The sequence below is a fragment of the Camponotus vicinus genome, unplaced genomic scaffold (assembly GCF_025532165.1).
Source record: "Camponotus vicinus isolate PSW18456_S1 unplaced genomic scaffold, iyCamVici1.0 SCAF_11, whole genome shotgun sequence".
NCBI classification, from domain to species: Eukaryota; Metazoa; Arthropoda; class Insecta; order Hymenoptera; family Formicidae; genus Camponotus; species Camponotus vicinus.
In genome coordinates, this window is record NW_028141947.1 from 18,465,013 (window position 1) to 18,477,157 (window position 12,145).

The 12,145-nt window shown below is 36.2% G+C and overlaps 3 protein-coding genes across 3 annotated transcripts; 2 read left to right on the forward strand and 1 right to left on the reverse strand.

Moving 5' to 3' along the window:
* The first annotated feature begins 1,604 nt into the window (after positions 1–1,604).
* Positions 1,605–2,699, forward strand: Tpnc25d (Troponin C at 25D). The gene is made up of 3 exons (XM_083081879.1): positions 1,605–1,757; positions 2,081–2,504; positions 2,584–2,699. Exons 1-3 carry the CDS (start codon positions 1,755–1,757, stop codon positions 2,610–2,612), a joined length of 456 nt encoding a protein of 151 aa, XP_082938005.1. The 5' UTR covers positions 1,605–1,754; the 3' UTR covers positions 2,613–2,699.
* Positions 2,700–2,803: 104 nt separating this feature from the next.
* Hex110 (hexamerin 110) lies at positions 2,804–10,133 on the reverse strand. The gene is made up of 8 exons (XM_083081836.1): positions 10,096–10,133; positions 7,552–7,715; positions 6,684–7,300; positions 6,059–6,495; positions 4,279–5,984; positions 4,066–4,202; positions 3,673–3,979; positions 2,804–3,591 (listed from the first exon to the last, which is right to left on the reverse strand). The coding sequence occupies exons 1-8, from the start codon at positions 10,116–10,118 to the stop codon at positions 2,951–2,953; spliced, it is 4,032 nt and encodes a 1,343-aa protein (XP_082937962.1). The 5' UTR covers positions 10,119–10,133; the 3' UTR covers positions 2,804–2,950.
* Positions 10,134–10,376: 243 nt separating this feature from the next.
* On the forward strand, positions 10,377–11,673 carry Veli (L27 and PDZ_signaling domain-containing protein veli). Its single transcript, XM_083081875.1, has 5 exons — positions 10,377–10,602; positions 10,675–10,716; positions 10,794–10,906; positions 11,000–11,245; positions 11,331–11,673. Exons 1-5 carry the CDS (start codon positions 10,566–10,568, stop codon positions 11,487–11,489), a joined length of 597 nt encoding a protein of 198 aa, XP_082938001.1. The 5' UTR covers positions 10,377–10,565; the 3' UTR covers positions 11,490–11,673.
* Positions 11,674–12,145: the final 472 nt, after the last annotated feature.

A 12,145-nucleotide genomic window follows, 5' to 3' on the forward strand; every position in this document is an offset into this window, starting at 1 on the left:
AAAGAACGAAGGAGATTTTAGCGACATGATTATATGTATACTTTGCGATAATCTTTTTTTCTAGCTTTCGAGTGCAAGTACGAGTATAAAAAGAAATAAAATTAAAAACATTTCAACATCTGCGACATACATACAAATGATATTATTATTATATAAATTATAATTATTATATAAATGATACAAACAATTAAATTGAGCGATTTCGATAATTTATTGTCGATCAATGAATTTTCAGAGTATGATTATATTCAAACCACATGTAAGGCAAATTTAAAAAGAGCTCACCCAGCAAGAAGCATCGCTCGAAATATAATTAAACGTGTCAAAAAGTAAAAAAAAATTATTTAAATATATTAACTCAATGTTGGGAAAAAAGAATATCAAGATAAATGGTTTTGTCATTGAGGATTTCGCAATTACATTCTCCTTGTTAAGGAGTCCCGACGCGTTAATTTGGCACGAACAAAATTGCTTTGCAAAATTTGGCACAGTAATGCAATCCATCGAATTTACCTCTTGCTCGATGAGTGGATGCACTGAAAATATTTCCAATAAGATTATTTAGCGTACATCTTATAGTAGTGACGATTATGGCACAAGGCTGCGCGCGATGATAGCTAATAGATGAATATAATTTATCTTTTTATATATTTTAAAACATGAATCTTTCTTCAGTACATTTGATTAATAAGAATATTAGCAATTGAGAACAATCGAAAAGAATACCTCCGACCTATTTTTTCCCCGACTGGAAAATGCGCGGGAAGGAAGCGATGAATCGTTTGCGCCAGAAGGAACAGCCCGGGATATATTTTTACATCATTCTAGCTGCATGCTAGGCATGTTGTAACGGTTTGCAGCCACGGAATGCGTAGGCAGCGACCTAAGAACGGTAATACGTTGCCCTATTTCAAGAGCTTGGAGTATCAGCTAATAAACGATTACATGGAATGGATCGTGCGCGCATCAAACGAGGACACAATTTTTATTTTTATCAATAGCGCGACACATAAGCGACTTAAAATTCACACTATTCGTTTATTTTTATCATGTAAAAATAAATGAGTATATAATTGCGCCAAATATATAAATTACATAATCAGCTGTCGCGATTAGCCGCTTTTCCGCTACTCTCTCAGTCTTCGTCATGTGTCTGTATAATATAAATTCATTCATAAATACCAAGTACTTGCCAATCTATACATTTCTTTTCTACATGTATCGTTCGTTTGACGTTTTGAAAATAATTTAAAAATACCAATTGCTATTGATTTTTATTTTTTTTATAATTGGATGATTTGTCGTATTCTGATATTAATAGCGAAAAAATGTTCTCGTTACGTAAACGTAGATAAGATTACAGTAAAAACAGCCTGTATTGCGATACGCATGATATAAAGATAATTTTATAAATATTATTAAAAAAATGTGCTTTATTGTATAAAGTGCTCGATGAACTAGATTCTCTTTTTAACGAAAATATCTGTCAAAGCGTCAAAGCCGATATTATGCATCGACCTTTGTACAAAACGACGCGAAGAGGCGTCGGTACTCACTTATAACATGTTTCATTTTTCGTCGGCGTTACGCGAAACTCTATTTTTGCGTCCACCGACTTTCTAGCTGGTTTAGCCGATGACGGAGAGGAAGTCTTTATACCGGGACGGAAGAAGCGATTCTCTTCAAGTGTCGCTCGTCCGCCGCGTTCGTAGGCCACTCGGTTTCCCTAATAAAAGGTCCCCTTATTAATCGTCATGGTAAGAAAATAAGTCGAAAGATATCTTATTTGTTAGAAAAAAATTGTGTAAATTTTTAAAAAATTCAAAATTAAAAAATTTTCTTGCAAAAAAGGCTGTAAGAATGTCGCACGTTATTCGGGCAACGATATTTGAAACGCTGTAGTGTTATTTATAAGGAAGAAGAGACCTTTTCCTACTCTTCGGAGAATAAAAAAATGTTATTTTAAAATATCTCTCTCTTTTCTTTAATTATGTTAAATAAGATTATATAATAGTATATAATACATCGAGTAAAATACTTGAATTTTAAAATTTTCCGTTTAAACATATACATTCGACAGGAGGAAGATACTGATCAAAAAGTGGCCGTGATGCGTAAAGCATTCCAAATGTTTGATACAACGAAAAGCGGTTTTATCGATACCATAAAGATCTCGACGATATTAAACACAATGGGGCAACTATTCGACGATGGTGAATTAAATTCTTCAATCAAGGAAAATGATCCCGAGGGTTCTGGCAAAGTGAATTTTGACGGTTTCTGTAAAATCGCCGGTCGATTCCTTGAGGAGGAAGACGCCGAGGCGATGCAGGAGGAATTGAAAGAGGCGTTTCGATTGTACGATCGTGAAGGTAACGGATACATTACTACGGCTACATTGAAGGAGATTTTGGCGGCGTTGGATGATAAACTTACCAGTTCCGACCTTGATGGAATAATCGCAGAAATTGATACAGACGGCTCCGGTACGGTGGACTTTGACGGTAAGTACAATACTGTATATATTTTCAATAAGATAGAAATTATTAACTTATTTGTGATGAACGCTTGATCCGTTTGCAGAATTTATGGAGATGATGACTGGAGAATGATCGTGTATTAGAACGATGATGGATTGTCCAATTACTATAAGAAGGCATTAAACTTTCTTAATAAAATGATATTTTTCGAAAAAGAAATTATTTTATTTTATCGTTAATTAATCCTTACTTATGAAATCGGTAGGGAATGCAAGGAAATGAGAAAGAGAGAATTGTATCGTAAATACATATTTACAAATATCTGCATTTTAAATAGGGCAATTTATTAATTGCATTTGCTACATCAATAAATTTTTTTTAACATTAAATGAAAAAATAAAAACGCTTTTGCTTAAACATCATCGTTACATATAGCGATGCCGCATCTATAAGTTTGACTTAGGAACATTTCACTGGTAGTACACCTCGTTGGCGGGTTGGTCTTCATGTTGAATATAGGCGGTTTGTACATACACATTAGGTACGGAAAGAGCACCAGCGCTCAATGGTCTGTCCAACGGATAGTTGAAAGGTTTACCATCCAGAGAAATAGCACCACCAATAATTTGGGAAATGGGCTTATTCTGGTAGTATTTGCTGACAGAACTATCCTGTTGTCCCTGATTGAAGACATTTTGGAAGCCGCCAGCATGGGATTGTCCGCTACCGGCGTTTGCTGCACCATATCCTTGCTGCTGTTGGCTCTGTCCTTGGTAAGTAAATTGGTATTGGCCAGACTGTACGCCACCAGCATTACCTTCTTGCAAACTTTGTACATTTTGTGGACTTTGGTTGTCTTGCTGTCCACCTTGGTTGCTTTGCTGTTCACCTTGGACTGCTGCTGCGTTTTGTCCTTGCGATTGTCCCCATGGCTGTTGTCCTTGCGATTGACTCAATTGCTGCTGTCTACGAATGTTTTGGGCCTGTTGTCTTTGGTATCCATACCACTGGCTTTGTACACCGAAGACATTCTGTACTTGCTGTTGGACTTGAGATTGAGCGTTTTGTCCGTGTTGTTGGGCGTAGAAATTAGCTTGATGGTTTCTTACAGCTGCAAAGAGGAAATAACTTATTCTTCTGACAATGCTATTCAACAATGAATGGCTATGTTCTTGTGGTATTGATAATGCACCTTGATTTACTTGCTGATTGACTGACAGATTTTCAGGCACAACTTCCACAGCTTGCTGCGAACCGCTTCCCCGGTTACCCTGATGTTGCTGTTGCTGTTGCTGTTGATTCTGCTGATATTCCTCGGAGCTAACTACTTGATATTCATTTTGTTGGTACGTTTGGTCTTGTTCCGGGATTACTGGCCCATAAGATGGACTTTGTTGTCCTGGTTGAGAAATTACAACAAACAATTGAACTGGGAATCCTTGACCTTGTTGACCTTTAGGAAGAGCCAATCTAGCGGGGAAACCAAAGATCTGTTGCGGCTGAAAAAAAATTAATATTTAAGCTTATATTGTTTATCAAATTATAATCATAGTTGTGATTTATTTATAGGAAAGAAAATAATTACCTCGGTGATGTAGAATGGATTCTGGGCTTGGACAGCGTCGTTGACGCCCTGCTGGATGTCTTGAACAGATGGATAATCAAAGCTCTGACCTGGTGCTTGCTGAGACTGTCTGGCAATGACATTCTGTCCTTGCTGAACTGTAAAATGAAGAGAAAGTTTTAACTGTTTGGTTAAGAAAGCAATTCGTTGATAATCTTGCAATCGGAAACATACGGTCGGTTGTAAATTGATCGAGTTCGACGAATTGTTGTCTATGTTGAGAGATGCTGATGGGGTTGCCCTGATGATCATATTTAGGTCCAAGATAGACGCGAACGACGACATTGGGTACGTTCTGCTCACTCTGGACGGTGATCTGATACTCGTACGGCTTATGATCTAATCTCTGTACTTGTGCCTTGATTTGTTGCTGTTGCTGCTGAGCTTGTTGCTGCTGCTGTTGTCCTTGTTGGTACTGCTGCTGCTGCGATTGTGGGTACTGCTGCTGCTGCTGCGATTGTGGGTACTGTTGTTGCTGTCCTTGTGGCTGCTGTCCTTGTGGGTACTGCTGTTGCTGTCCTTGTGGATACTGCTGCTGCTGCGATTGTGGGTACTGTTGCTGCTGTCCTTGTGGCTGCTGTCCTTGTGGATACTGCTGCTGCTGTCCTTGTGGGTACTGCTGCTGCTGCTGCTGCGATTGTGGGTACTGTTGCTGCTGTCCTTGTGGCTGCTGTCCTTGTGGCTGCTGTCCTTGTGGGTACTGCTGTTGCTGTCCTTGTGGGTATTGCTGCTGCTGTCCTTGTGGGTACTGCTGCTGCTGCTGTTGCTGCTGCTGCTGCGATTGTGGGTACTGTTGTTGCTGTCCTTGTGGCTGCTGTCCTTGTGGCTGCTGTCCTTGTGGGTACTGCTGTTGCTGTCCTTGTGGGTATTGCTGCTGCTGTCCTTGTGGGTACTGCTGCTGCTGCTGTCCTTGTGGCTGCTGCTGCGGGTTTTGCTGCTGCCCCTGCTGGTTTTGCTGCTGCTGCGAATTTTGCTGCTGTCCCTGCTGGTTTTGCTGCTGTTGCGGGTTTTGCTGCTGTCCCTGCTGGTTTTGCTGCTGCTGCGGGTTTTGCTGCTGCCCCTGCGGGTTTTGCTGCTGTCCCTGCTGGTTTTGCTGGTGTCCCTGCTGGTTTTGCTGCTGCTGCGGATTTTGCTGCTGCCCCTGCTGGTTTTGTTGCTGCTGCGGGTTTTGCTGTTGTCCCTGCTGGTTTTGCTGCTGCTGCGGATTTTGCTGCTGTCCCTGCTGGTTTTGTTGCTGCTGCGGGTTTTGCTGTTGTCCCTGCTGGTTTTGCTGCTGCTGCGGGTTTTGCTGCTGTCCCTGCTGGTTTTGCTGCTGCTGCTGCGAGCTTTGCTGCTGCTGCGAGCTTTGCTGCTGCTGCGGGTTTTGCTGCTGCTGCGGGTTTTGCTGCTGCTGTTGGTTTTGCTGCTGCTGCGGGTTTTGCTGCTGTTGTTGGTTTTGCTGCTGCTGCTGCTGTTGGGCATACTGCTGCTGTTGAGCATATTGCTGCTGTTGAGCATACTGCTGCTGTTGGGCGCGCTGCTGCTGCTGCTGTTGGAATTGTTGTTGTTGCTGCTGGTTTTGTTGCTGTTGTCCTTGCTGCTGAGCGGCCGCGTTACTGACATCAACGTAGTAATTGTCGAAGAAAGTTACAAGTGGACTAATCTGAACATTCTGGATGCTAACGCCGGGCACTAAAATGTCATTGTATTGATATGCGGGTAGAGAGTTCTGATACTGCTGGAACAATTGGATGACTTTGTTGAAAAGCTGGTAGAAAGCTGGGTCACGAACGGCGATACTGCCCGATTCCAAAACAGAAGGAGTATAATCATAAATGTTCTGAACTTCAGGAGCATTACCGAGGAGTTGACGCGCGGCTGCTTGAAGACTGCCATAGTACCTGTAGTAAAAAATATATCATCATAAGTATCATATGATATCATGATCGCGCGATTAGTCGAATAGAAGATTAACCTTGGATTAACACTTCTGCCCGTTCCTTGGATAAGTTCTCCAAGAATGTTCAAACCTTGCGGTTGGTAAAGGGAGAGGAAAGCGCCTTGCGGAGTGATGACATGTCCAGAATCAATAGCTTCAATCAGTCTTTGTTCAATTTTTCTGACAGCGTTGACAAGATTATTTTTAACAGAGCTGAGCTGAACATTCGAAGGACGTGAAGGGAATTCGAGTCCATTTGCTTGTCGAAGATGCGGTTGATACGGCGCTTGTACATTGTTATAATCGGTATTTTGAATTGGACCAAGTCCGTTTGAAAGACGATTCAGCTCGTAATGGGCCTGCAGTTGTTGGTGAATGTAATAATAGATAGCTCCCTGACCGTTTTGACCTTGCTGATTCTGATTACCTTGATTCTGATTACCTCGATGTGCCGGCGATTGCTGTTGTGCATTCTAGAATTATATTTATAATTTATATATGATTTATATATATCATTATATATTTTATATAAATCATTTATTCAAAAATATCATTGAGCACGCACGAATAGAAATATCAAGGAGATTAGTACATTTTGTCTTTTTCTATGCAAGAAAATACTTCGCGCAATATTTGTTTGCACTATTTAAAATATGCTCACCTGCGACGACAAATCTCCAGCGATATTAACGAAGGCGTAATAGTTAGCAAGGCCGATGTCTTGCGTGAAATAGGAAAGCTGCTGTTCATCGTTGGCTAAACTAGCGGTATAATTAACGGGAACAACAACAGGGTTTTGTCCGGCGCCCTGTGCAACGATGTTTTGGACTTCTTGGATGACCCTAGCGTCGAAATAAGATTGGGGAATAACTTCGTAGAGAGGCGGCAGAATGACACCCTGTGTCTCCGGGTGTTGCAGAACGACTGCGATGAAAGCTCTGACAAATTGCTCTTCGTTAACATGGACGCGGGCCCAAGCGGCAGTTGCTAAAAGTGTCTGATAGTCTCTGGCGCTTGATAAAGTTCTCTGCAGAAGGGCGACCTCCTTGCGAATCTGGCTGTTGGAGCTTGAATAAGAAGTGCCTTTGGGTTGTACCAAACCGGCTTGTACAGCGCTCGCGTAGTAATTGACAAGGTTCGGGTTGTTATACTGTTGCAAATTGTTTTGGATGTCATAGGAAGAACCAAGGTTCTGTAGCTGTTGGTCCGGAATTTCTTGATTGATTTGTTGCAATAGTACGATAACATCTTGCTGCTTCTTCACAAGATCTTGATTAGCTAAGAAAGAACAAAGAAATGATTGATTGCAATTTCTCAAATTACATCATGTTTCAACATCCAAGTCATTTTCTTATATCAGACAAAAGTCTGTAAAGCTTAGTATTATAAATTCAATTAAAAAAGTAACATTAATAAAAATGTAGCAGCAATATTTTAAAGAATATTTCAAATCTCTCAGTCTTGTTTGAACGAAAAATGAGAGAGAGAGAGAGAAATCGAAGGAGAGTAAAATGATAATTATTACTTACCAGCACGTTGTTTCTGCTGCTGCTGCTGCTGTTGCTGCTGTTGCTGCTGCTGTTGGGGGTAGGCCGCCCCAAAAGCTACTAGAGCCAGTAGAACGATTGCGCACCTCATTATGATGATGCTGTCAAAGTCGTCCGCCGCATGCTGTCTACTGAGCGATGCGAGTCTTTTATACCAAAATCGTATCAAACAAAGACATTATCAGCAGCGACCTATTGACCCACCCCAGCCGTGTAAAATGTCTACGTGCGATACCCCCTGCTATTCAGATTCGGACTTATTGAAGCTAATCGAAGGTTAAATTAAAGCGATAATAATTCCCCCGGCGCGAAAGCAAGATTTCACTGCATCATCAGTTACGGAATTAGAATTTCGCATAACGCCTTCATTCTCGTCAATTTTTTTCCTTTTCTTATTTTACCTTGATAACTATATTTTATTACCTTCATATATAGCCACATTTTTATGCAAATATCATTTTTTTGCATTACAAATAAAAGTTTGCTGCTCGATCCTTTTTTTCATTTTCCACTGAAATGAAATTTCACTTCTTTTAAATGAGATAAAGAGTGAAATAATTTTCAACATATCATTATTTAACGATGCAATTAAATGCAGCATACACTTTACACAAATAATCTAAATAAGAAATTTATTTTTCTCGTCTCTTATTATCTTTGATAATATAATTACATATCATATATAATAATAGATATAATATATATAAATCGCGATTGAAAAATATGCAAAATATTGGACTGTAAAGTCAATCTCAGATTTCGTAGATTAGATGTTTACAGTGTTATAAAATAAATCGATTTTTTTCTTTAATTAATCTATTTTTAACTAGATAGCAATTCAATGTTACCGAGTAAGCAATTGCATCGATAAAGCATCGATAAAAATATAAATCGCAAAATACAAATAAATGATACCATGCATTTAAATTTCTTTTAAAATACAAGAGAATCAAATCTTTTATTTGCTAGTGTTCCACTAGTTAGTGTTCCACTAGGGAACAAATAAATAATTTTAATTAATTACAAGGATTTTTATAAATAATTTCTGCTGTGAATTGCAACTTGATAAACATATGATTAATGTTATTACTTCGTTTGACTTATTTGTGCTTCAAACTTTCCATAAGTTAAGACTTGATAATCAGTTATTATCTCGTACTTCTGATGTAATTCGCGCATACGCTGTTGATGAAAACATTTTAACTTCTTTAAAAATAGGTATGTGTGTGTATAAATAATTTTCTAATTAACTACTTAATATCTTTCAATATATATTAGTTTCATAAACATATCTAATGCTATTATAAATAATAATAATAATTTTAATATTTCTAATCCAAATAACATCTTATGTATGTATTTATATGTACATGCATATATATAATTATATCTGCTAGAGAGGCAAAAATATTTATTGAAGTTTATAAATATTACAATTTTCATTTTCTTAAAAAGAAAATAAAGATGGGATAAGGATATTCGCCGATAGCGCTTGGCATTGTTATAATTTTTATATATAAATTAATTTAAAATTAAAATTTAAAAGCATTTAATATTTAAAAACTAAATTTAAATTTTTATCCAATTTTAAATTTAAATTATCTGTCTTTAATTATCACATGTTTTTTACATACAAATATGTAAATATTTGTAAAAATGTTATATATACATTTATGAAATCAACATGTGCTGCTTTGGGAAGGCATAGAGACATGTTAGAAGATATATGAATGGTGTAGTCATTGAAGTATAACCCACACAGGTAACACATGTTGGTGTCATAAACGTCTCCTAAATGTATATAATATGATATTAGATACGTTTAAGAAACGCTCATGTAATCAACATGTACCGCTTGGATATATTTGTATGTAAAAAACATGTGATAATTAAAGACAGATAATTTAAATTTAAAATTGGATAAAAATTTAAATTTAGTTTTTAAATATTAAATGCTTTTAAATTTTAATTTTAAATTAATTTATATATAAAAATTATAGCAATGCCAAGCGCTATCGGCGAATATCCTTTATCCCATCTTTATTTTCTTTTTAAGAAAATGAAAATTGTAATATTTATAAACTTCAATAAATATTTTTGCCTCTCTAGCAGATATAATTATATATATGCATGTACATATAAATACATACATATATAAGATGTTATCTGGATTAGAAATATTAAAATTATTATTTAGAATGTGTTAATAAAAAAATCTAACAATCTTTAACATAAATAAATATATTTGCGTATGTGTACGTTTATTTATCGCATTTATCACCATGTTTGCTTCTCTTATAGCATACAGTTGGATTATATTCTTGCATCATGAAAATATCAGTATAAGATTTTGCTAACGTCGTACAAAATAATAAAATATTTTCAAACATATTTAGATACGTGAAAACTTAGATTTTCTAATTAACGCGTTCTAAATAAATGATTAAATTATGCATTATAAAATAATGCATATATATTCTTAATTTCTCTTACTTTTATAAAAATTAAGAATCAAATAGTACATACGACCTAGTATATTCAAATGCCATTTTTTACATGTTTAATGTGTACATTAGCCTCCTAAAATATTGCATTTATGAATCACTTTTTCAGATTTTTAATCGACAGTCATGAATGTACGAATATCTAGACACGATGCGTATGCAGTGCGACAACTTGACATATTAGGGTCTATTCAGACAAACTGATACAAATTCATAATTCAAAGAAAGCTCAACCAATCACACTGCTAGTAGGAAAAACGTAGCTCTGACGCAAGTGTGTTTGGAGATGGACCTTTAAATTTGATTCGAGTGAGTGAAAACAAACATTGATCCATTCTCGACCATTTTCGATCAAAAGTATTCGACGCTACTCAAATTTTATTTTGCAGTCACAAATAAATACGGTGTGTTGGAGTATTTTTGCTTGGCACATATATACGCGTCGACGTGTAATTGGAAAAAAAAATTACAGATTTTGTGTAATCAAAAAGTATGGCAACCATGGGCGAGCCTCTTACGTTAGCGAGAGGTAAGTTTTGATCAGCCTAAATTAATACAAATAAATGATGTTTATTACTATTTTGTCTTTTTTTTTTTATAGACGTCAAGAGATCTATAGAATTATTAGATAAATTACAGAAAGGTAAGTAATTTTTGAATATATATAAAATAAATTCTTTCATATATTCATTAATATCTATTTAATTTTATAATATTCAGGAGGTGAAGTTCCTACAACAAAATTGGCAGCATTACAGAAAGTATTACAAAGTGATTTCCTTAGTGCAGTGCGAGAAGTATACGAGCATGTATATGAAACTGTTGATATTCAGGTAAAATTATAGACAGTAGTTGTTTTAAATCGATAGATATTTTGTATCCATGTAATTAGAATCATTTTGCCATTAAGAATAATTTTGCCAAAGGGCTCACAAGATGTACGTGCATCCGCGACAGCAAAAGCGACAGTTGCTGCCTTTGCAGCCAGTGAGGGTCATGCACATCCACGTGTAGTGGAATTACCGAAAACGGAAGAAGGACTTGGTTTTAACGTTATGGGAGGTAAAGAACAGAATTCGCCGATTTATATATCTCGCATTATTCCTGGTGGGGTCGCCGATAGACATGGTGGTTTAAAACGCGGAGATCAACTTTTATCAGTTAATGGAGTGGTTAGTAGAAATTTTTGTTTCTTTTTTTTTCTTCTCTGCATTGAAAGTAAATTTTTTTTAAATAAAGAAATAATACTTGTTTCAGTGCGTTGAAGGAGAAAATCATGAAAAGGCGGTTGAATTATTAAAGCAAGCACAAAATTCTGTAAAATTAGTAGTGCGGTATACTCCACGTGTTTTAGAAGAAATGGAATTACGTTTCGATAAACAGAGAGCTGCTCGTAGACGTCAACACATGCAATAAATATTATATTTAAAAAATACACAAAATATTTAATTATGATCGTTAAAGGAATGCAAATTATCAATTATGGTATCCATATACTTTAACTACTTGTGCTCATAATCATAGTTTAGTTGGCTTACAGCATTCTGGCAATTGTATTTATATTCCTATTCATCAATAAATGTTATCTATTATCTATGTATTTCTAACGATTTTTTATTCTGTAATCAATTTTATCACTTGTATAAAGCAGTTTTCTCAAATTTTACGTAAAATGCAAATTTATTTGATGTACAATATTAAAACTATCTTTGTTGTGTTTGTTATATGTTTTTGTGAAATTACCTGTCTTATATAGGTATATATATGTATATATAATATAATATCACGCAGTCTATATACTCTGCTATCAGACATTAATCCGATTCCAATCAAAAAACGAAAGATATTAATCTTTCTCTGTCAAGTTACTCGAGTTTAGTTAATGGACTAACATTTAATTGACCAATCAGAATAAAGAAATGTATGCATCTTTTGTTCCGATTGGTCAATTAAACGGTACCTTATCCTACGGATAGGGTTTTGAACATACCTCATAGATGAGCTTCAAAATTATTATAAATTTTTTCTGATCTCTAGAAAAGACTTGGCCTATTTTATAGTTTTTCCCCGAA

Excerpts from the sequence above, each read along its gene's own strand:
- Veli (XM_083081875.1), top strand. The coding sequence starts at position 10,566 with ATGGCAACCATGGGCGAGCCTCTTACGTTAGCGAGAG. Across the intron at positions 10,717-10,793 it reads ATTAGATAAATTACAGAAAG|GAGGTGAAGTTCCTACAACA; the intron begins GTAAGTAATTTT and ends TATAATATTCAG. Across the intron at positions 10,907-10,999 it reads ATGAAACTGTTGATATTCAG|GGCTCACAAGATGTACGTGC; the intron begins GTAAAATTATAG and ends ATTTTGCCAAAG.
- Hex110 (XM_083081836.1), bottom strand. The coding sequence starts at position 10,118 with ATGGCATTTGAATATACTAGGTC. Across the intron at positions 6,496-6,683 it reads CTGGAGATTTGTCGTCGCAG|AATGCACAACAGCAATCGCC; the intron begins GTGAGCATATTT and ends ATATAATTCTAG. Across the intron at positions 3,592-3,672 it reads CAATCAGCAAGTAAATCAAG|CTGTAAGAAACCATCAAGCT; the intron begins GTGCATTATCAA and ends TCCTCTTTGCAG.
- Tpnc25d (XM_083081879.1), top strand. Across the intron at positions 2,505-2,583 it reads CGGTACGGTGGACTTTGACG|AATTTATGGAGATGATGACT; the intron begins GTAAGTACAATA and ends ATCCGTTTGCAG.